The sequence below is a fragment of the Ranitomeya variabilis genome, chromosome 6, assembly GCF_051348905.1.
Source record: "Ranitomeya variabilis isolate aRanVar5 chromosome 6, aRanVar5.hap1, whole genome shotgun sequence".
Taxonomy (NCBI): domain Eukaryota; kingdom Metazoa; phylum Chordata; class Amphibia; order Anura; family Dendrobatidae; genus Ranitomeya; species Ranitomeya variabilis.
In genome coordinates this window covers 65032303-65053449 of record NC_135237.1, presented here as the reverse complement: position 1 = coordinate 65053449, position 21147 = coordinate 65032303, and the positions used below count along the sequence as shown (strand labels likewise).

The following is a 21147-nucleotide window of genomic DNA, read 5'->3' as shown; positions in this document are numbered from 1 at the left end:
AGCCGGAGTACCTCTATGGAAAGTGGATTATTCTATTTCATGCCACTAGTGTCCCCGCCAATAACTGAGGAGCCACGTGAGAGACTGGTTGATTACACTGCAGAAAACCATGCCAACAGTTATTTTACTGTGAGAGAAATATTTCACCTCAAGTCAGTTATATAAGCAGAAGAAATAAATGGCCCGCATCTAGACACCGAGTCTATCAAGAAGGCAAGTTTTATAATATCATCATGCATCCATCTTCTAAAGTTGACAAACACACAGGTCAAATCTATAAACATATGTTACCATCTAGGACAATCAATTGACTCAAATCTATTACCATTTTTGATGTATGGGGTATTTTCAATGAAAATAAATAACGGCATGCAAAGAATCTAATTTATTGCCCACTCAAGGGTAACCAACTAGTAAGAAATAAATGAGTACGCCATTGATCGCATTTCATCTTGTATAAAGCTATGGTGGCCTCAAGCACCAATAATAGTAACTCATATAGACATAGATTCCTTATTCTCCAGACAAGGTCTAAAGAAATAAATATGACCCAGGAGAGCTCCAGGTTTCATTTGGAAAAAACAGTTCTTAGAATCAGAAAATTACAAGCTTAAGTAAAAAAACCCGACTCATCAACAGTGTAAATACACAAGGGGCTTGGCCCTTCTCCTAATTCCAACCTTCCAATGCCAGTTTTCTTATATTTATAAGAGAGTAAATGGACTTTAATATACATTTTTGTATATTTCTTTTCATAGTTCATGGGGCAAAAGGGATTATCCAGGATCTTAAAGAATTATAGGGGTTTTGCAGATAAAAAAAATGTACTTAAAGAGAATTTGTCACCAGGTTTTCGCTATGTAATTATTATTATTATTATTATTTATTGTTATAGAGCCATTTATTCCATGGCACTTTACATGTGAGGAGGGGTAATCTGAAAGCACCATGATGTAGCGGCTGAGAGCCTGATTCCAGTTATGCGTCACTTACTGGGTTGTGTGTTGCTGTTTCAATAAAATCTGTATTTTATCAGCAGAGGACTAGTTGTCTCGTGCCTTCTAGTCCAACCACGCACACACCAATAATTAGCAGTTTTCTGTCAATACTCTATATAATGTATACAGAAAGCTGCCAATCATACTGAACTCTGCTAGATCTGCAGCAGAGAAAACTATGATTTTATCACAACTGCTGCACCCAGTAAACTAAGTGACACATTTCTGGAATTAGGGCCTCTGTCCCTACATCATGCTGAAGTCAGATTACATAGAAAAAAACTGATGACATTTACTTTAAATCTGCTTAAAATAATAAACTTACTAATATAATTTAGGTTTGACTTAAAGGCTGCCGTCACACTAGCAGTATTTGGTCAGTATTTTACATCAGTATTTGTAAGTAGTGTTGAGCATTCCGATACTGCAAGTATCGGGTATCGGCCGATACTTGCTGTATCGGAATTCCGATACCGAGATCCGATATTTTTGTGATATCGGGTATCGGTATCGAAACAACATTAATGTAAAAATGTGTAAAAGAGAGAATTAAAATAAAAAATATTGCTATACTCACCTCTCCGACGCAGCCTGCACCTTACCGAGGGAACCGGCAGCGTTCTTTGTTTAAAATTCGCGCTTTTCTTTCCTTTACGTGAGTCCCGGCTTGTGATTGGTTGCGTGCCGCCCATGTGACCGGGACGCAACCAATCACAGCAAGCCGTGACGTAATTTCAGGTCCTTCAGGATTTTAAAATTACGTTCTGGCGTTGTGATTGGTTGTGTCGCAGTCACATGGGAGACGCAACCAATCACAGCAAGCCGTGACGTAATTTCAGGTCCTTAAGGATTTTAAAATTACGTCCCGGCTTTGTGATTGGTGTTGTGAATTTGGATTCTGGGCTCCCCCGGTGGCTACTGGTGGAATTGAACTGGTGTTTTCATCTTCTCTGTTCACCTGTTCCCATCAAGATGTGGGAGTCGCTATATAACCTTGCTGCTCTGTTAGTTGCTTGCCGGTCAACAATGTTATCAGAAGCCTCTCTGTGCTTGTTCCTGCTCCTAGACAACTACTAGATAAGTTGGACTCTTGTCCATGTTTGTTTTTGCATTTTTGTTCCAGTTCACAGCTGTAGTTTCGTTACTGTGTCTGGAAAGCTCTTGTGAACAGGAATTGCCACTCTGGTGTTATGAGTTAATGCCAGAGTTTTAAAGTAATTTCTGGATGGTGTTTTGATAGGGTTTTCAGCTGACCATGAAAGTGTCCTTTCTGTCTTCTGCTATGTAGTAAGTGGACCTCAAATTTGCTAAACCTATTTTCATACTACGTTTGTTATTTCATCTTAATTCACCGCCAATACATGTGGGGGGCCTCTGTCTCCTTTCGGGGTATTTCTCTAGAGGTGAGCTAGGACTAATATTTTCCTCTGCTAGCATTATTTAGTCCTCCGGCTGGTGCTGGGCATCTAGAATCAACGTAGGCATGCTACCCGGCCACTGCTAGTTGTGCGTTAGGTTTAGTTCATGGTCAGCTCAGTTCCCATCTTCCAAGAGCTAGTTCCTATATATGCTGATGCTATGTTCTCTTGCCATTGAGAACATGACAGTTTGACCGGCCCACTAAAGGGTTAAAATCCTTGGCTGAGAAAGGAGAGAAATAAGAAGTCTGCTGAGAATTTTTTTTTTTTTTTTTTTCTCCTTCTAATCTTTGAATGGCTCTGTGTCCACCTGTTTGTAATGGATCTTCAGAGTGTAACTGCAGGTTTGAATAATCTCGCCACGAAGGTACAAAATTTGCAAGACTTTGTTTGTCATGCACCTGTATCTGAGCCGAGAATTCCTTTGCCGGAATTTTTCTCGGGGAATAGATCTGGGTTTCAGAATTTTCGAAATAATTGCAAATTATTTTTGTCCCTGAAATTTCGCTCTGCCGGAGACCCTGCACAGCAGGTCAGGATTGTGATTTCCTTGCTCCGGGGCGACCCTCAAGACTGGGCTTTTTCATTGACACCAGGGGATCCTGCGTTGCTCAATGTGGATGCGTTTTTTCTGGCCTTGGGGTTGCTTTATGACGAACCTCATTTGGAGCTTCAGGCAGAAAAAACTTTGATGTCCCTATCTCAGGGGCAAGATGAAGCGGAAATTTACTGTCAAAGATTCCGTAAATGGTCTGTGCTTACTCAGTGGAATGAGTGCGCCCTGGCGGCGACTTTCAGAGAGGGTCTCTCTGATGCCATTAAGGATGTACTGTTGTGAATTTGGATTCTGGGCTCCCCCGGTGGCTACTGGTGGAATTGAACTGGTGTTTTCATCTTCTCTGTTCACCTGTTCCCATCAAGATGTGGGAGTCGCTATATAACCTTGCTGCTCTGTTAGTTGCTTGCCGGTCAACAATGTTATCAGAAGCCTCTCTGTGCTTGTTCCTGCTCCTAGACAACTACTAGATAAGTTGGACTCTTGTCCATGTTTGTTTTTGCATTTTTGTTCCAGTTCACAGCTGTAGTTTCGTTACTGTGTCTGGAAAGCTCTTGTGAACAGGAATTGCCACTCTGGTGTTATGAGTTAATGCCAGAGTTTTAAAGTAATTTCTGGATGGTGTTTTTGGGGTACAGAGGATTTCCTTTTTGGGATATATTTTTTCTCCCTCTTCCATTGAAATGGATCCTGTCAAGGTTCAAGCTATTTGTGATTGGACGCAGCCCTCTTCTCTTAAGAGTCTTCAGAAATTTTTGGGCTTTGCTAACTTTTATCGTCGATTTATTGCTGGTTTTTCGGATATTGCTAAGCCATTGACCGATTTGACTAAGAAGGGTGCTGATGTTGCTGATTGGTCCCCTGACGCTGTGGAGGCCTTTCGGGAGCTTAAGCGCCGTTTTTCCTCTGCCCCTGTGTTGCGTCAGCCTGATGTTGCTCTACCTTTTCAGGTTGAGGTCGACGCTTCTGAGATCGGAGCTGGGGCAGTGTTGTCGCAGAAAAGTTCTGACTGCTCCGTGATGAGGCCTTGTGCCTTCTTTTCCCGTAAATTTTCGCCCGCTGAGCGGAATTATGATGTTGGGAATCGGGAGCTTTTGGCCATGAAGTGGGCTTTTGAGGAGTGGCGCCATTGGCTTGAGGGGGCCAGACATCAGGTGGTGGTATTGACTGACCACAAAAATTTGATTTATCTTGAGACCGCCAGGCGCCTGAATCCTAGACAGGCGCGCTGGTCATTATTTTTCTCTCGGTTTAATTTTGTGGTGTCATACCTACCGGGTTCTAAGAATGTTAAGGCGGATGCCCTTTCTAGGAGTTTTGAGCCTGACTCGCCTGGTAACTCTGAGCCCACAGGTATCCTTGAGGATGGAGTGGTATTGTCAGCCGTTTCTCCAGACCTGCGGCGGGCCTTGCAGGAGTTTCAGGCGGATAGACCAGATCGTTGCCCACCTGATAAACTGTTTGTTCCTGATGATTGGACCAGTAGAGTCATCTCTGAGGTTCATTCTTCTGCGTTGGCAGGTCATCCTGGCATTTTTGGTACCAGGGATTTGGTGGCAAGGTCCTTCTGGTGGCCTTCCCTGTCACGAGATGTGCGAGGCTTTGTGCAGTCTTGTGACGTTTGTGCTCGGGCCAAGCCTTGTTGCTCTCGGGCTAGTGGATTATTGTTGCCCTTGCCTATTCCTAAGAGGCCTTGGACGCACATCTCGATGGATTTTATTTCAGATCTACCTGTTTCTCAGAAGATGTCTGTCATCTGGGTGGTGTGTGACCGTTTCTCTAAGATGGTCCATTTGGTTCCTCTGCCCAAGTTGCCTTCTTCTTCCGAGTTGGTTCCTCTGTTTTTTCAAAATGTTGTTCGTTTGCATGGTATTCCTGAGAATATCATTTCTGACAGAGGGACCCAATTCGTGTCTAGATTTTGGCGGGCATTCTGTGCTAGGATGGGCATAGATTTATCTTTTTCGTCCGCTTTCCATCCTCAGACGAATGGCCAGACCGAGCAGACTAATCAGACCCTGGAGACATATCTGAGGTGTTTTGTGTCTGCTGACCAGGATGATTGGGTTGCTTTTTTGCCATTGGCAGAGTTCGCTCTCAATAATCGGGCCAGCTCTGCCACTTTGGTGTCCCCGTTTTTCTGTAATTCGGGGTTTCATCCTCGATTTTCCTCTGGTCAGGTGGAATCTTCGGATTGTCCTGGAGTGGATGCTGTGGTGGAGAGATTGCATCAGATCTGGGGGCAGGTGGTGGACAATTTGAGGTTGTCCCAGGAGAAGACTCAGCTTTTTGACAACCGCCACCGTCGTGTTGGTCCTCGGCTTTGTGTTGGGGATTTGGTGTGGTTGTCTTCTCGTTTTGTCCCTATGAGGGTCTCTTCTCCTAAGTTTAAGCCTCGGTTCATTGGCCCGTATAAGATATTGGAGATTCTTAACCCTGTTTCCTTCCGTTTGGACCTCCCTGCATCCTTTTCTATTCATAACGTTTTTCATCGGTCATTATTGCGCAGGTATGAGGTACCGGTTGTGCCTTCCGTTGAGCCTCCTGCTCCGGTGTTGGTTGAGGGTGAGTTGGAGTACGTTGTGGAGAAAATCTTAGACTCTCGTGTTTCCAGACGGAGACTCCAGTATCTGGTCAAGTGGAAGGGATACGGCCAGGAGGATAATTCTTGGGTGAATGCATCTGATGTTCATGCCTCTGATCTGGTTCGTGCCTTTCATAGGGCCCATCCTGATCGCCCTGGTGGTTCTGGTGAGGGTTCGGTGCCCCCTCCTTGAGGGGGGGGTACTGTTGTGAATTTGGATTCTGGGCTCCCCCGGTGGCTACTGGTGGAATTGAACTGGTGTTTTCATCTTCTCTGTTCACCTGTTCCCATCAAGATGTGGGAGTCGCTATATAACCTTGCTGCTCTGTTAGTTGCTTGCCGGTCAACAATGTTATCAGAAGCCTCTCTGTGCTTGTTCCTGCTCCTAGACAACTACTAGATAAGTTGGACTCTTGTCCATGTTTGTTTTTGCATTTTTGTTCCAGTTCACAGCTGTAGTTTCGTTACTGTGTCTGGAAAGCTCTTGTGAACAGGAATTGCCACTCTGGTGTTATGAGTTAATGCCAGAGTTTTAAAGTAATTTCTGGATGGTGTTTTGATAGGGTTTTCAGCTGACCATGAAAGTGTCCTTTCTGTCTTCTGCTATGTAGTAAGTGGACCTCAAATTTGCTAAACCTATTTTCATACTACGTTTGTTATTTCATCTTAATTCACCGCCAATACATGTGGGGGGCCTCTGTCTCCTTTCGGGGTATTTCTCTAGAGGTGAGCTAGGACTAATATTTTCCTCTGCTAGCATTATTTAGTCCTCCGGCTGGTGCTGGGCATCTAGAATCAACGTAGGCATGCTACCCGGCCACTGCTAGTTGTGCGTTAGGTTTAGTTCATGGTCAGCTCAGTTCCCATCTTCCAAGAGCTAGTTCCTATATATGCTGATGCTATGTTCTCTTGCCATTGAGAACATGACAGATTGGTCCGCGTCCCGGCAACATGGCCGCCATTAACCAATCACAAGCCGTGACGTCACGGGAGGCTGGACACGCGCGCATTTTAAAATGGGCGCGTGTCCAGCCTCCCGTGACGTCCCGGCTTGTGATTGGTTGCGCCGCGGTCAACCAATCACAAGCCGGGAGGCTGGACACGCGCGCATTTTAAAATTTTAAAATGGGCGCGTGTCCAGCCTCCCGTGACGTCCCGGCTTGTGATTGGTTGCGCCGCGGTCAACCAATCACAAGCCGGGAGGCTGGACACGCGCGCATTTTAAAATTTTAAAATGGGCGCGTGTCCAGCCTCCCGGCTTGTGATTGGTTGACCGCGGCGCAACCAATCACAAGCCGGGACGTCACGGGAGGCTGGACACGCGCCCATTTTAAAATTTTAAAATGCGCGCGTGTCCAGCCTCCCGGCTTGTGATTGGTTGACCGCGGCGCAACCAATCACAAGCCGGGACGTCACGGGAGGCTGGACACGCGCCCATTTTAAAATGGGCGCGTGTCCAGCCTCCCGTGACGTCCCGGCTTGTGATTGGTTAATGGCGGCCATGTTGCCGGGACGCGGACCAATCACAGCAAGCCGTGACGTAATTTCGTCACGGCTTGCTGTGATTGGTCCGCGTCCCGGCAACATGGCCGCCCTGACCAATCACAAGCCGGGACTTCACGTAACCAAGTAAAAGCGCGAATTTTAAACAAACAACGCTGCCGGTTCCCTCGCTGAGGTCCAGGCTGCGTCGGAGGGTGAGTATAGCGATATTTTTTATTTTAATTCTTTCTTTTACACATTTATATGGATCCCAGGGCCTGAAGGAGAGTTTCCTCTCCTTCAGACCCTGGGAACCATCAGGAATACCGTCCGATACTTGAGTCCCATTGACTTGTATTGGTATCGGGTATCGGTATCGGATTGGATCCGATACTTTGCCGGTATCGGCCGATACTTTCCGATACCGATACTTTCAAGTATCGGACGGTATCGCTCAACACTATTTGTAAGCCAAAACCAGGAGTGGGTGATAAATGCAGAAGTGGTGCATATGTTTATATTATACTTTCCCTCTAATTGTTCCACTCCTGGTTTTGGCTGAGGAATACTGATGTAAAATACTGACCAAATACTGCTAGTGTGACGTCAGCCAAATGGTCTACTGACTTTCAGGTAGAAGCTTTGGTCCAGGCCTTTCTGGTCCGTCTGTATCCAATACACGGCAGTGTTTGCTAAGTTGGCATGTGATCAGAGCAGAGTGTTAAGCAGCCCCCTGACTGCACTAGTGTCTTTTATTCACAAAAAGAGGTCATTGGGTTCACTACAGTGTTCTTACGCATCAGATAGAAGTAGGCAGATGTTTGAACAATGGTTGAACAATAAGTCATCTGGTGAATGCTTGCACTGGATCAATCGAGCATATTTGTAGCCCATATTAACCAGTAAGAGGAGCATCTACAACATGGTTCTCTCTCTACCCATCCATATCCATTAGTTCTCTACGTTCATGTGTTTTCAATGAGGAGAGATGATAAAGTCTCTGCCAGACTCCTCTGACAGTGGCTTATCAATCTTGAAAACAAAAGAATCATTTGTTTAAATTAGAACGGCCCGATCCTTTTCTCCCCCAACATCACCTGTTGGGAGAAAGTCAAGAGACCACCATATACATCAGAGGGCCTGAAGATCAGCAGGTTTGGACAACTTGCGTGTAATGTGTGGTGGGGTTCAGACTGTCCATACATGCTCCATGACCAGTTGAGGCCAGATATTTCTGGGAACTTTTATAGATAAGTCATTCATGGATGAAAGATCTTTTTGTCCAATGAAACATCTGTTTTCTGATTATTAGAGGTAAATTTGAAACATGCCAGACTTTGTTCCACATGATCAAACAGATCATTTCACCTAACAAACATTTATTATGGTGGACATCATCCACTTTTAGCAACTTTATTCTAAGGTTTGGCACCTTTAGGTATTGGGTGTAACTGAAACCTCCGCACCCTCTTTAGGATCATCCCTGGTGACATTGGGTGTTATAACAATTATTGGTTATGCCCTGTTGCGTGGCCAATATAACAATAGCCGAGTCTTTTTTTGTGCAATAAAGTTTCATAGCAGTTTTGTGCAAAGATGAAGAGTGATTGTGTTCTGAAAGGTTGCTCTTAAAAGTGTTACTGAAAATTCTATTAATGAGTAAACCCTATTATAAAATCCAATTATAAAGAGATCAGCCATGGTCACAATAAATACAGTTAAATTGGGTTTATAAAAGCGTTGAAGAGGATAAATCAGAGATAAATGTGTGACTCAAGTGGTTTCCTAGAAGCAAACAAAAGCTAAATCAATTTGGGAATCAATGGCCAGTCAATAACAAGCTCATCAATAGTTCTTTATGTAGACGCGAATGAAATAGGACTGGTAGTTCAATCCATTAAGTGGTCTGATTAGCGCACAAATAAATGTCATCCTTTCAGTGTTATAATAGTAGGAAAAGAATATCTGAATATCATACATTACAGGAGGTAATGTGACACTATAATGTCATAACTCTAATAGCAACCACTTCCCAATTACATCAGCTCACTGCAAATACCTTGAAATGTGACATTAAGTTACAGAGGTGAATCTGCAATTAATATGCTTAATATGGTCTTTTTACAGAGTAATCATTTTAGAAGGTAAGCAGATGCAAAACAAAATTTAAAGAAAAATGCATCAGATTGTTTTGACATTAAAGTCCCTCCTCTTCCTCTCCTATCTACATAGAATCTCATCAGCACCAGCTGCCATCTCCTATCTCAGCAATGTAATAATCTGTCCTCACTGAATACAGATTTTACCTCGGAATTGAGAATTTTGATAATGACTGATCAATTTTGGCAGAGAAAGAAGCAGATTTCTCGTGTACTATGGATTTATTAAATAAAAATTAAAACGACAGTCACTTATTAACAAACTAACAATCTGACTTCAGAACTTATTTTAAATGATAGGGGGCATTACCAGTGTGAGTCATGTAATGAACGACAGTCTGCTCTCCTGATTTACATGTCTCACACTGGTAACTCTCCCTTTCACTTAAAATTAGTTCTGGAGGTAGAATCTCCATAGATCTTAACAGCTCATTTACATATAAGAAAAACGTATATTTCTCTGGAATGAGACATCAGATCACAGATATCAAGGTATCATTTTATTCAGCTTACTATGATCTGCATGCCCATAATGATTCTACTGACAGATTTCGTTTAATATTTCTTGTCTTAGTGAGACAATGGAGAGCATAATGATTTCTGCTTAATGTCAAAACAATCACATGCATTTTTCAAGATATTTTTCTCTTTTTTGCAGCCACTTATCTTCTAAAATCATTGTTTTGTAAAAAGGCGTTTTAATTGCGGATTCGCCTCCGTAACTTAATGTCACATTCCAAGGTATTTGCAGTGAGCTGATGTAAATGGGAAGTTGTCGCTATTAGAATCATGACATTATAGTATTATATTACCTCCTGTAACCGGGAATAGTTTATTGTATGGTATTCAGACACTCTCTTCCTACTATTAGAGCAATTCAAGGATGACATTTATTTGCGTGTTAATCAGATGACTTCTTGAAAGGTGAATGTTACATAGTTACAAAGGTTGAAAAAAGACCTAGGTCCATAAAGTTTAATTTTAAACTTAAAATTTAGTATTAAAGGGGAATTCTGATACACATCATTGATGTCTTTTGAAACACTATATCTGAGGACATCTTTGGGTGTTTATGGGAATTTCTTCCATTCATCAAGATTACTGTAGAATTTGTGAGTTCAGACCCTGATGTTGGACAGACGGGCCTGGCTCAAAATCCCTGTTCTAGCTCATGCCCCATTTGGTGGGATTGGAATCATGGCTCTGTGCGGCCAGTCATGTTTTTTCACACCAAACTTCACCAACCATTCTTTTATGGACCTTGCTTTGTGCCCTGGGGCACAGTCATGAGGAACAGAAAAGAACCTTCCTCAAGCTGTTCCCACAAAGTTGGAAGCTAAAATTGACCAAAATGTCTTGGTATGTTGAAGCATTAAGATTTCCCATCACTGGAACTAAGGGGGCCAAGGCCAACTCCTGAAATACAACCTCATAGCATTATCCTCCTCCACCAAATTCTACAGCTTGCACAATGCAGTCAAGCAGGTAACGTTCACACGACATTTGCCAAACTCAGACTCATCCATCAGTTGCCAGATAGAGATGTGTAATCACTCCACAGAACACGTTTCCACTGCTCCAGTGGTGGCTGCTGCACTCCAACCGATGTTTGGCATTGTGCTTGGTGACATCAGTATCGCATGCAGTTACTCTATCATGGATTCTTATGTAATGAAACTTCCAGGGCACAGTTTTTGTGCTGATGTTAATCTCAGAGGAGGTTTGGTCTCTGCAATTATGGAGTCAGCAGAGCGTGGGTGACTTTTATGCCCTCTGCTCCTCAGCACTCGGTGACCCTGCTCTGTAACGTTACTTTATCTTCACAAAAAAATAAAACTCACAATTGATCATGAAATATTTAGGAAGGGAAGAAATTTCATGACCTGACTTGTTACAACGGTGAAGTTTTATTACAGCACAACACTGGTATCAGTGAGTTTTTTACCACGAGCCACTCTATCACAAATATTAGTAAAGGCAGATGGCAAGGTGAGGTGCTGAATTTTACAAACCTGTGGCAACAGGGCTGAATGAAAAACTGACTAAGACTCATGACCCGAAACTTTTCTCTTTATAATGTATTTTGCTATAGTATCATCACAATGATAGTGTGCATATGTGAAGAATATTGGAGATATAATTTTATGTTAATCATTTGTATCCTATTTGGCATGAGATTATAAAACCCTCCTTCCTTTGTGCAGCTGGAACAGTACACCTAGCAAAGCAAGAGGTCAAGCCTCAAAAGGCTGTGAGTGACAGATCTCACACCATGAGCCAGCTAAGTTCAGAACAAAATGTTTCCTTGCAAAATGGATACCATGTGATCGAACTGCTTTGTTGAGTCAGCTATAATTTCATAAGGAGAATATGGACTTATTCTATGCCCTGGTTACACACCAGTTACATTTTCGAGATCTTTGGAATGGACTGAATGCCTTTCAGGGTCTCAATCGATTCTAGCAGTAAAAGGTGGAGAGATGCATAGAATAACTAGTAAGAGCCAGGTAGCAAAGCTGTGTTTGGTCTTCATGCATAGCAAAGGCCGGGCCGGATCCAATGGCACCAAAACCACCTCTTAGGACTGTTCATTAAGGGTTATGACCCATCTTAAGTTTTGGAGTTTTTAGCTGCTAGAGGCAAGGGTAGGGCATTTAGGTTCAGCCCAGAGGGCAATATGGGAGTGACCCAAAGGGAATAAAGGCTAGTGTAAGGCCATGTGGTCTCTCTCGCTCTGTTATGCTTGCGGTTCACTTTGAAAGTAGGGGCCACATCGAGTAACATGCTGTGAAGGAACTAGGAACCAGATGGTAGCACATGCCCCCTGCGGCCCAGCGCACACATGGTCGAACATCAAACTAGTAATTTACATAATCCATCTGCTTTTTTCTTTTGTAGTACCACTGTTATTTGCATATCTGACCACTGTACAGTATATGTATAACCATTGTGTATATAGTGTATTGTCTAGTGTGCCCTTAAGGCAATTAAATATATAAATTAGCCTTGGGCTGCTCTTTTATATCGATCAACGAATACACAAGTCCATTTCTCGGTTTGACTTTCCATGATATCGGGCTGGTTTCTGGCTCGATATAATCCCGTTAATGGACTGGACTTATATTTAACAAGGAACTAGTGACAGTCCTACTGGGCTGGCAGTGCTTTGTTTCACTGGTGTTAGTGAAAGGGGCCTCTCAGCCTGTCAGGGTTGTGGGCGACTGTGGTGCCATGTCAGTCACTGCGTGGGCCACATCCTCTCACTCCCTGTGCCTCCCTGGGCCCATGTGAACAGGGGGTTTCTGTGTAAAACTGTGCCAAGCTGACCTTATCCCCAAGGGGTGTGGAACGTCACGTTGGTGCAATTGGCGAGACCGTACTGTGTGATCCTTCTGACGTAATAGTGACGTCAGGTGGGGTGGCGACAAGCAGGTTCATTACTGCATATAAACATTTTATACTGTAATTTTATAGTAATTATATAATTATGTAGAGTAGACTTTTCAGATAAACCCTAAAAAAAATTCCACTATTTGATCACCCTTACTCCCATTCTTCACTCATAGTGTCCTCGAAAGAGGTAAAGTATTCGACAATTCTATAATTTGGTAACAGTTTTGCCTGCCAACATGCCAGCATCTTTCAGTAGGCTGAAATAATTTTATTATCATTTCAGTAAAAACGACAATTCTTGATGCTGCTGTTTTGTGGAAATTTTTTGACCAGGCTCCAAGAATTTCCATGATATCCTAGTAGGAATCACTGATATAGACCGATTGCAATCCATGCATGTGTTGCGGCTGTTGAACACGTCATGTCTACTGGATGGGTAGTAAAGCTTATGTATTAGGACCATGGACAATTATGTAAGGCTGAGGCTATACAGCGACTTTAGCCATAATACAGATCACGCTGATACAGATCACGCTGATACAGATCATGCTTCAACCCCTATGGAACTGCTACTAACACAACCAAGTCATAAGAAAAACTAGACGCAATTGGATATTTTGCAAAAAGCTTGCGGTACTCTATGAGTTGCAAATCAAATCATTCACTTGTATTGTGCCGCGACGTAGCAGCTACACACGACAATCTTTGCCCTCACAACATGTGTTGCTCTCAAAGTCGGGTAGTGGGTAGCCCCAGTCTGATGCTTTGACAAAGTAATTTGAGGGAGAAACAAGGAACTTATTGAAGGGTTTATGTAAAATTACAGTAGGACTAAAATTGGAATAATCTATAAAATTCTATTGACATTTTTAAGGAAGCCAGTTTGTAAGGTGAAGTACTGTATTATCTATAAGAATGTAAGGCATTCGGCAACCTGGACCTCACCTTATTTGCATTCTGAATATAAATGGCCTGCTGTATATCACAAATCCTGATTTTCTGAAACTACTAGAATTTTTCTCTTAGGTTCTTTGTAACTTCAAAGTAACATTAGGACCTAGATTTGGGATTTTCAGTGCTTCAAAAAGCCTAATGGGATTAAAGCTGCGGGTGGTCTAAGAGTTTTATCTACTGACTCTGATCCAGAACCTTCACTTTGTTCTCTTCCCTCTGCACCAGTCTATCATTGTTAGTTTGTTTATTATAAGGTATATCTGTATTTAGTATGTAACCCCCTTCTCACCATGGAATTAATGGTGATATAAGTAAATAATAATAATAATAATAATAATAAATCATCTATTAGAAAATACGCTTTCAGTCCTCATATGATGCATCAAACCAAGCAGATGTAAAACATTTAGAGCAAATTTATTAGAGTATTTATAGACATCTTAAAACGTTATCTATATAAGTGACAATCTTGGTGACCCTTCCCTGCCTCTATAGGTGACATGTACCAGGAACAGGTATCATGATGCCCTCCACAATACTACAGAAATGTAGCACTTCAGTTCTCTGCAATTTACAAGGATGAAGGTTACCTATGTGTCTGATGAAGAGAAATGATCATCTATCCAGGAGATCTATCCAGGTGACAATTGATAGATTGGTTGGTGTCTGACGGGACCAATTAGCAATTAGATCAAAATGTAGCGGGATTGCACATGCCTGACCACCGCGCCTTTCATTCTCTATGGGGTGCCGGATAGAGAATGAATGGAGTGGCGGTTGGGGATGCGCACTCCTGCTCCATTCTAACAGGGATAAAAGTGCCGTGTTCTCCCAATCGGTCCTAGCAATCAGACCTCCATTGATCTATAAGTTATCACCTATCCCATAGATAGGTAAAAACTTCTCTTTACCCAAAAAGCCCTTTTAAGTAGATAATGAAGTTATAAAATGATGGGTTTTGTGGGATCAACTCACAGGTCAATAAAGCACAAGTCTACCACATTCACTTGACCAATGTAAAGTTATACCAAGCGTTGTTCACCATCACTTTTCTCCTAGTGAATCAGTATTACTCTGAATTTTAATGTCAAAATATCTCCCCCATTGTTTTCTTGCCTGATACATGCAGGGTATCTGTCAACATTTATTGCTTCTCCATCGAGGATTCAGGTGGCACAGGTTCTTTAGGGCAATGTTCTGCGGCAAAATGCATGCAAAATAACCCTCCTCTAGAGGAAAGAGATCTGTCTCTCTGGTGCCACCACCTTATTCTATCCATAATCAGGTCATGATATTCGCAATATCAACTTTCTTAGTATCTCACAATTCCATCATCAAGTGAGCAATTAAATAATGTGCATATATGCATTCTGGACATATTTCAGGCTTTTAATGAAGCGTAATATAAAAAAATAATACTCACTATTGGACTGGCATTGATGTAGTCAGAGTGGTCATGGCTGATCTCTCCCTTCAGGATGATTCTGTTGTGGTCATCTGTTAGGACAAAAAGAACACTATGATTAGGTTCTGTCCTTGCACTGAGTATGCCCTTGATCATGAAGATTCTTGTATTTATACAGGGTGGCCCATTTATATGGATACACCTAAATAAAATAGGAATGGTTGGTGATATCAACTTCCTGTTTGTCGCACATTAGTATATGGGAGGGGGAAAACTGCTAAACATGCACAGTACATAACAACAGATCAGGCCAAGAAGGATAAGAAAGCGCAAAAGTCATCCCACAATCCCAATGGGTACACCTTCTTGCGGTGGGATGGCTTTCATGCTTTTTTAATCAAAATACTGTTAACTACCGTAAGTACCCTATGTTATTTCCATGTGCTATTACCATTTACTGATTTATTTACCGTATGGTATATGTTCATTTTTGGTTTTTTTCTTAAGTTTTGTCTATGAAATGGCTACAGTGTGAGCGTGCTCTTACACTTTGCACGTATACCAGCTTTTAAGACTAAGGACTTGTATCCGAAACGTGACGTATCTACCAGACCTTTTAATCTTTCAGGTGTTGGTGGGTTAGGTTCTTCCGTGAATTTTATGTGACTAAATAAACTTTGGAATTTTTCATCGGATCCGCCTACTGCTGGAATTTCCTCTTTTATATACCAACTTATAGTCCAGCTCAGTTTTTTGGTTTTGCTATTTGCAGAGGTTTTCAGGTGTACACCCAAAAACATGATACTTTTGCGACAAATTCCCTTTCTTTTTCCTCACATCAAACATCTTTTTATTTTACAATGTGGGCATGTTTTAGTGTTCCAGATGTAACAGTTCTAGACAGAAGAGTTTTATCTTAGGGTGCATTAAAGCACCACTCCAGCGGTTCATAACAGTTCTATATTTCACCATTTTTCGGTGTCGCTCTTGTGAGCACAGCTTCTGACCAGCCAGAAGTCAGAAGCTACGTCACCAGCTCTCAATGTAAATCTATAAGAGCCAGAAAGAGGCCAGAACAAGGCTCTCATAGACTTACATTGTTTAGTGACCTTCAATGTGCTCCATGAAACAATGGAGCAGGTGGCAGATCACAAACTGCAGGAGACGGACCGGGGCGGTGGTGATAACAGATGAAAACGCCGGATGGTGACTACCAGACATGGGGCAGGGAACTTGGATTTTAAGCACCAGCAGTGAAAACAAAACAACAGCACTGCTGGAGTGGTTCTTTAAATTTTCAACACTTCTGCATTATAGTCCAGAGTTGCATTTTCTTTTTCATAGGCTTCTGAGCAAACATTCTCTGCTAACACAAAGTTAGTACAGTGGTCTGATTTTGTATAACAATCTTTTACGATGCATTATAAGTCAACCAAGGTTCTAGGGATGAGTCTGACAACATCAATAACATCCGATGACATCTAGTAAATCTGGAAATACATTTCTGGAGTGTAGGCTGTGGCTTGGTATCAGGTCACCAAAACTAAGGAAACTTATTAACAAATCTACTCGACTAGTTAACGCAGTTGACCTCTAGAAGATTAAGTCGTTTTGATATCCTGTGCTATGAAGGATTTAAAATATTTCTATTTCCTTAAATGGCAAGGGGGCTTTGGTCATGGGTGCAATTACTATCCCTGCACGCCAAATAGAAACATCCAAGGCTTTAACCCCACTGGCAAAAGAGTCATTTTTTGGCTATTTTCAGACTGGACGTTAAAGTCGATTTAACAATGATACTTACATGCGACCACCGAGAGAGAACGGTTCTTTGCGGCATTCTCCTCCTTCTGCGCGATGTTTGTTGCAGTAATGTCTGCTTGATATGCACATAGAGCTTCCCATTCTTTCTCCAGTCGATTCTTATTTTTCAAGTGATCTTCCATATAAGACTAGAAGGAAAGAAAAAAAAAAGTATTTCAACTTTATAACTTAAATAATGTTGTTGTTTCTCATTTAAAATTACTATTTCTATGGCATGCACAAATACATAAAAATTCAACAACTGATTTACTCAGCATCTCATGGTGTTAACGAGGTATCACGGCTAAAACCCTGTTAATATAGACTGATGTGGAGCAGCAGAGAGGTGGCAGAAGGACTTTAGTAGGTAATGCTTAGAGGGGAGGGGAGTTCAACATTTATTTTGGCCTCTTTTAAGAATTTTCTTTTTACAAACTTTTTTTTTTCATTTTTTTCATGTTCATTAAAGATGCCCAATGGGCACATGTCTAAAAACCACATCAGCATGTTCTGTTTTGAAAAAATAAAGGTAAAAAACAGAAATGCAACAACAGATTAGAGTCTCATTCATATTCCCCCATTGGTTTTAGGCCAAGTTCAGTATTTGGTCAGTATTTTACATCCGTATCTGTAAAAGGAAAGTATAATAGAAACACATCACCACTTCTGTATTTTGCCTCTGCTCTTGGTTTTGGCTTACAAATACTGATGTAAAATACTGACCAAATACTGAATGTATGAACTTTGAGTGAAGCTAACTTCTGTCCTCAAAAGTTTTTACAAAGCTCCTAACACCGTGGTCGTTTTTCTCTAAAATATTATATGCAAAAGCAACCTAAGATTGGAACCACACTCGGAATTTTAGAAGCAGTAAAAAAGTAATGGAAAGTATAAAGGATAAACTTCAACTTTTTCTTCTAGTAGAATCTACTCTTGGCTCCAAAAACTGCACAAAAAATGACAAGTGTTTTAGACCAAAGAAAGTGTCTTTATAAAGTTGTCTTCAATTACGTTAAAGTCTGCATTCCCGGCTCATTGCATAAACATGTAAGATGCATCTAGCACACTATCAGTCACAAAATACTCCAAAAATGCCTAGAGGGATGGATATATTGTAATCAAGGGTAAATGCCAGTTGGTATCTTTTGTATCTCTTCAAAGAACCTGCTGTTTGATAATTTGTGACCACAGCATGACATGGCCCTGGTGGAAGTTGAGTACTGTGCCCTTTCTATTAACTGGAAGAAGAAATGTCTAATTAGAATATTTGATTGGTAAATAAATTCATAGTACCCTCGAATGCCACTTACAGTACTGATTTTAATTATGTTTCAATTAGGTTCTTAGACATGATGAATACTGATGACTGTGACAAGAGTTGGCACTGTCTGGATGCGTGGAGTCACAAATAGCATATGAGATTTTTCTGGGTGTCACCACACGGTTAAAAAAAGGAAGAAGGTCCTAGAATTTCTTGTACTGAAACATTTATTTTTCTAATTTTCTAATTAAATAAAATAAGTTTGTTCTGTAACTTTGAGAACAGATTATTAATAGTTATCACTTTATGGGACATTTGTGACTAGTGATTTTTTGTGGTCAGGATGCACATTGTCAGTCCATCTTTTTAATTGAAGTCACTTTTGTTGTATTTTTTTTAAATAAATTAACTTGAACATTACATCAATTTTTTTATTTATTAATTGAACTCAGGGTAGTAGTATGCGTCTTGTGCACCTGTGATGCACAAAATAGTACCGCACACTGTATTTTGACCCCCTTGGTGAGGTACCGTCTCATGCATTGTGTCTATTTCTGCACACACGCTGGCACCATTCACACAGTGTTCGCTCTGGAAAGCTAGTACTGTAACAAAGTACCAATATAGTTATAGGGAGTAAGCCCCTTATAACACTTTATAGCCACTTTCAAATGCATTTTATAGCTGACAAAGTCCCTTTAACTAAACTGTATGTTTTCTAACATAACATTTTTAGGAATGTTCTATTTTTCACCTTATTCACATCAACCTGCATCAATCATTTTATGTTGTATCCCGTGTTTTGACATACAGATAATAGTACAAAATATAAAGCAAATATTGGCTATAAATCCGGAACTGCGACTGTGAATAAGAAAACAAAATGTAAGATATGAGAGAATGCACATTCTTCAATAAATACAAAAAGGATGTTATTCGAAAATATGAAAAGATGAGAAGTCCTGCCAGTATATTAATTGAAGCAGAAGAAAAGTAAGGGTTAACCGAATCATTCAATGGTTCTTAACAAATGGTTCAAATGCAGCAGCTTTTAATTAACTCCTCGTTACTACACAGATGGCTCAGTGAGAAGACTGCACCATAGTCATGGATTTTTGGTGACACAGAAATAGCCATGAAATCTGGCTTTGTAACAGCTCTGATAGCAAAAGCTGACAACTGATTATAAGAGTAGAAGCCCACTTTTCCGCCCCCTCTGTTATTTTGTGTCATTGAGCAAATGGCGCAGTGGATGCTTTTTCAATATTCGCTGGAAGATATCGCAGTCACATGTTTATGAATAACCAGGACTTTATTATAATAGTAGAACAGCATAGTAGTGTAATATAACAGTAAAATAGAATAATGCATGTCGATGTCCTCTTTATATTATTTACATACGTCTATAATATATGTCTGTCCCTCATACGTACTATACTATCCCTATGTAGAGGATTTACGGCTAGTAACATGCCAGGTATAACATGCTGTTCTGAGGCTGAGAATGCTGCTCCTTAGGCCACGTTCACACGCTCAGTATTTGGTCAACATTTTACCTCAGTATTTGTAAGCCAAAACCAGGACTGGGTGATAAATACAGAAGTGGTGACGTGTTTCTATTATACTTTTCCTCTGATTGCTCCTCTCCTGGTTTTGGCTTATAAATACTGAGGTAAAATACTGACCAAATACTGAAGGTGGCCTTAGGCTACGCTCCCACAATGAGATTTTGGTGAGATTTTGATGTTGTCAGTTTTCTGACCCATTTCTGCACCCATTAAGTAAATTTGTTTATTTGCGTTTTTTCATTGTGGTTTTGATCACATTTTTCACACTGCATTTTTTGTCTCTTGTTGGTGTGTCATGTTTTAAATAAAACTGCTTTGTTTTTAATACTTCCTGCTATTTGTCTTTGGTAAAACTTTATTGATACAGTTATGTGCAGATTAACACCTTAACCCAGCAGGTTCGCTCATCACTAGTCGTAACCATGGATACCTAAGGTCCTGCAATGCCTGCACATGAGGAAAGAGACGTAGAAAATCAGAAAAACTATACTACATTTCTAATTGGGGGTATTTGCTAACATTATTATTATTACCCCTACTACATATTGGGATAGGATCTTGGAGATGGGAATACCCCTTTAATGATATCATTGAATATGTAGTGTCCAACAATATTATATATTGTATGTACAGGTTTTTTTTCACCCTTTACGGAGCCATTATTTGACACTGTTTAGCATTATTTTTTATTCTTTCCACTGTGGTATTATTTTGCACAGCATAGCCATTTTATATGTTTGACATACTGTATATTGTGAGTAGGAAAGAAGCCTGTATATAATATTTCTAAAATGTGATTTTCCAATAAGTCTCCTTCTTGCTAATGTGTAACATCTTTTATTGTTAAAAATGATTACTTTAATCTGATCAACAAATTAGATTAGCGTTTGACAAACACTTTTATCCATTTTATTTTCACCTCTCAGCGGTCAAGATGGTAAATAAAATCTCTGTGAGATGCCATACTGCTCCTTACCAGGAGGACTGACGCAGCGTCTCTGGTTTGGTATCAGCACAAAAAATCTCATGTAATCTCAGGCCGCCATTAAAACTTCCAAATCCAAAAAATTCCAAACCAAGACCCTAGTCAGTGTTTGTTGTGCTGTTGTTTTCTGCCAACAGCACATGGACCCATTATAGTCTAGGGGGTTATTCACACATACAAATTTTCATGCAGCACGATGATCCACATGAAAAAAAAAATAATTCCAACTGTAGACCAAAACGGGTTGGCAAAACCAATGGACAACATGAGGATGCCACGCTTTATTATTAGGGCTGTCCCACACGTCCAGATAATTCCGGTACCGGAATAAATCGGTACCGGAGTTATCCGTGTCCGTGTGCCTGGGAACTCACGGAGGCCATACGTGCGGCACACGTGTGCCACCCGTATGGCGAGTGGGTACCACACGGAGCGTGTGGTACCCACTCTGCATGGTGCTGAAGCTGCTGAAGCTGCGATTCATATCCTCTCTGCAGTAGCGTTTGCTGCAGAGAAAATATGAAGAATAGTGTTAAAAATAAAGATTTAGGTGTCCAAAGCCCCCCCACCCCCTGTGCGCC

General features: G+C 41.1%; 1 protein-coding gene across 1 annotated transcript in view; it reads right to left on the bottom strand.

Annotated features, from left to right (window-relative positions):
* Positions 1-21147, bottom strand: part of PTPRN2 (protein tyrosine phosphatase receptor type N2) — a 1208901-nt gene that overhangs the window by 96064 nt on the left and 1091690 nt on the right. Inside the window, exons 15-16 of the mRNA XM_077268574.1 lie at positions 16754-16901; positions 14968-15041 (exon numbers count right to left, since the gene is read on the bottom strand). Coding sequence (XP_077124689.1) covers positions 14968-15041; positions 16754-16901 — 222 coding nt within the window. The remainder of the gene's footprint in view (positions 1-14967; positions 15042-16753; positions 16902-21147) is intronic.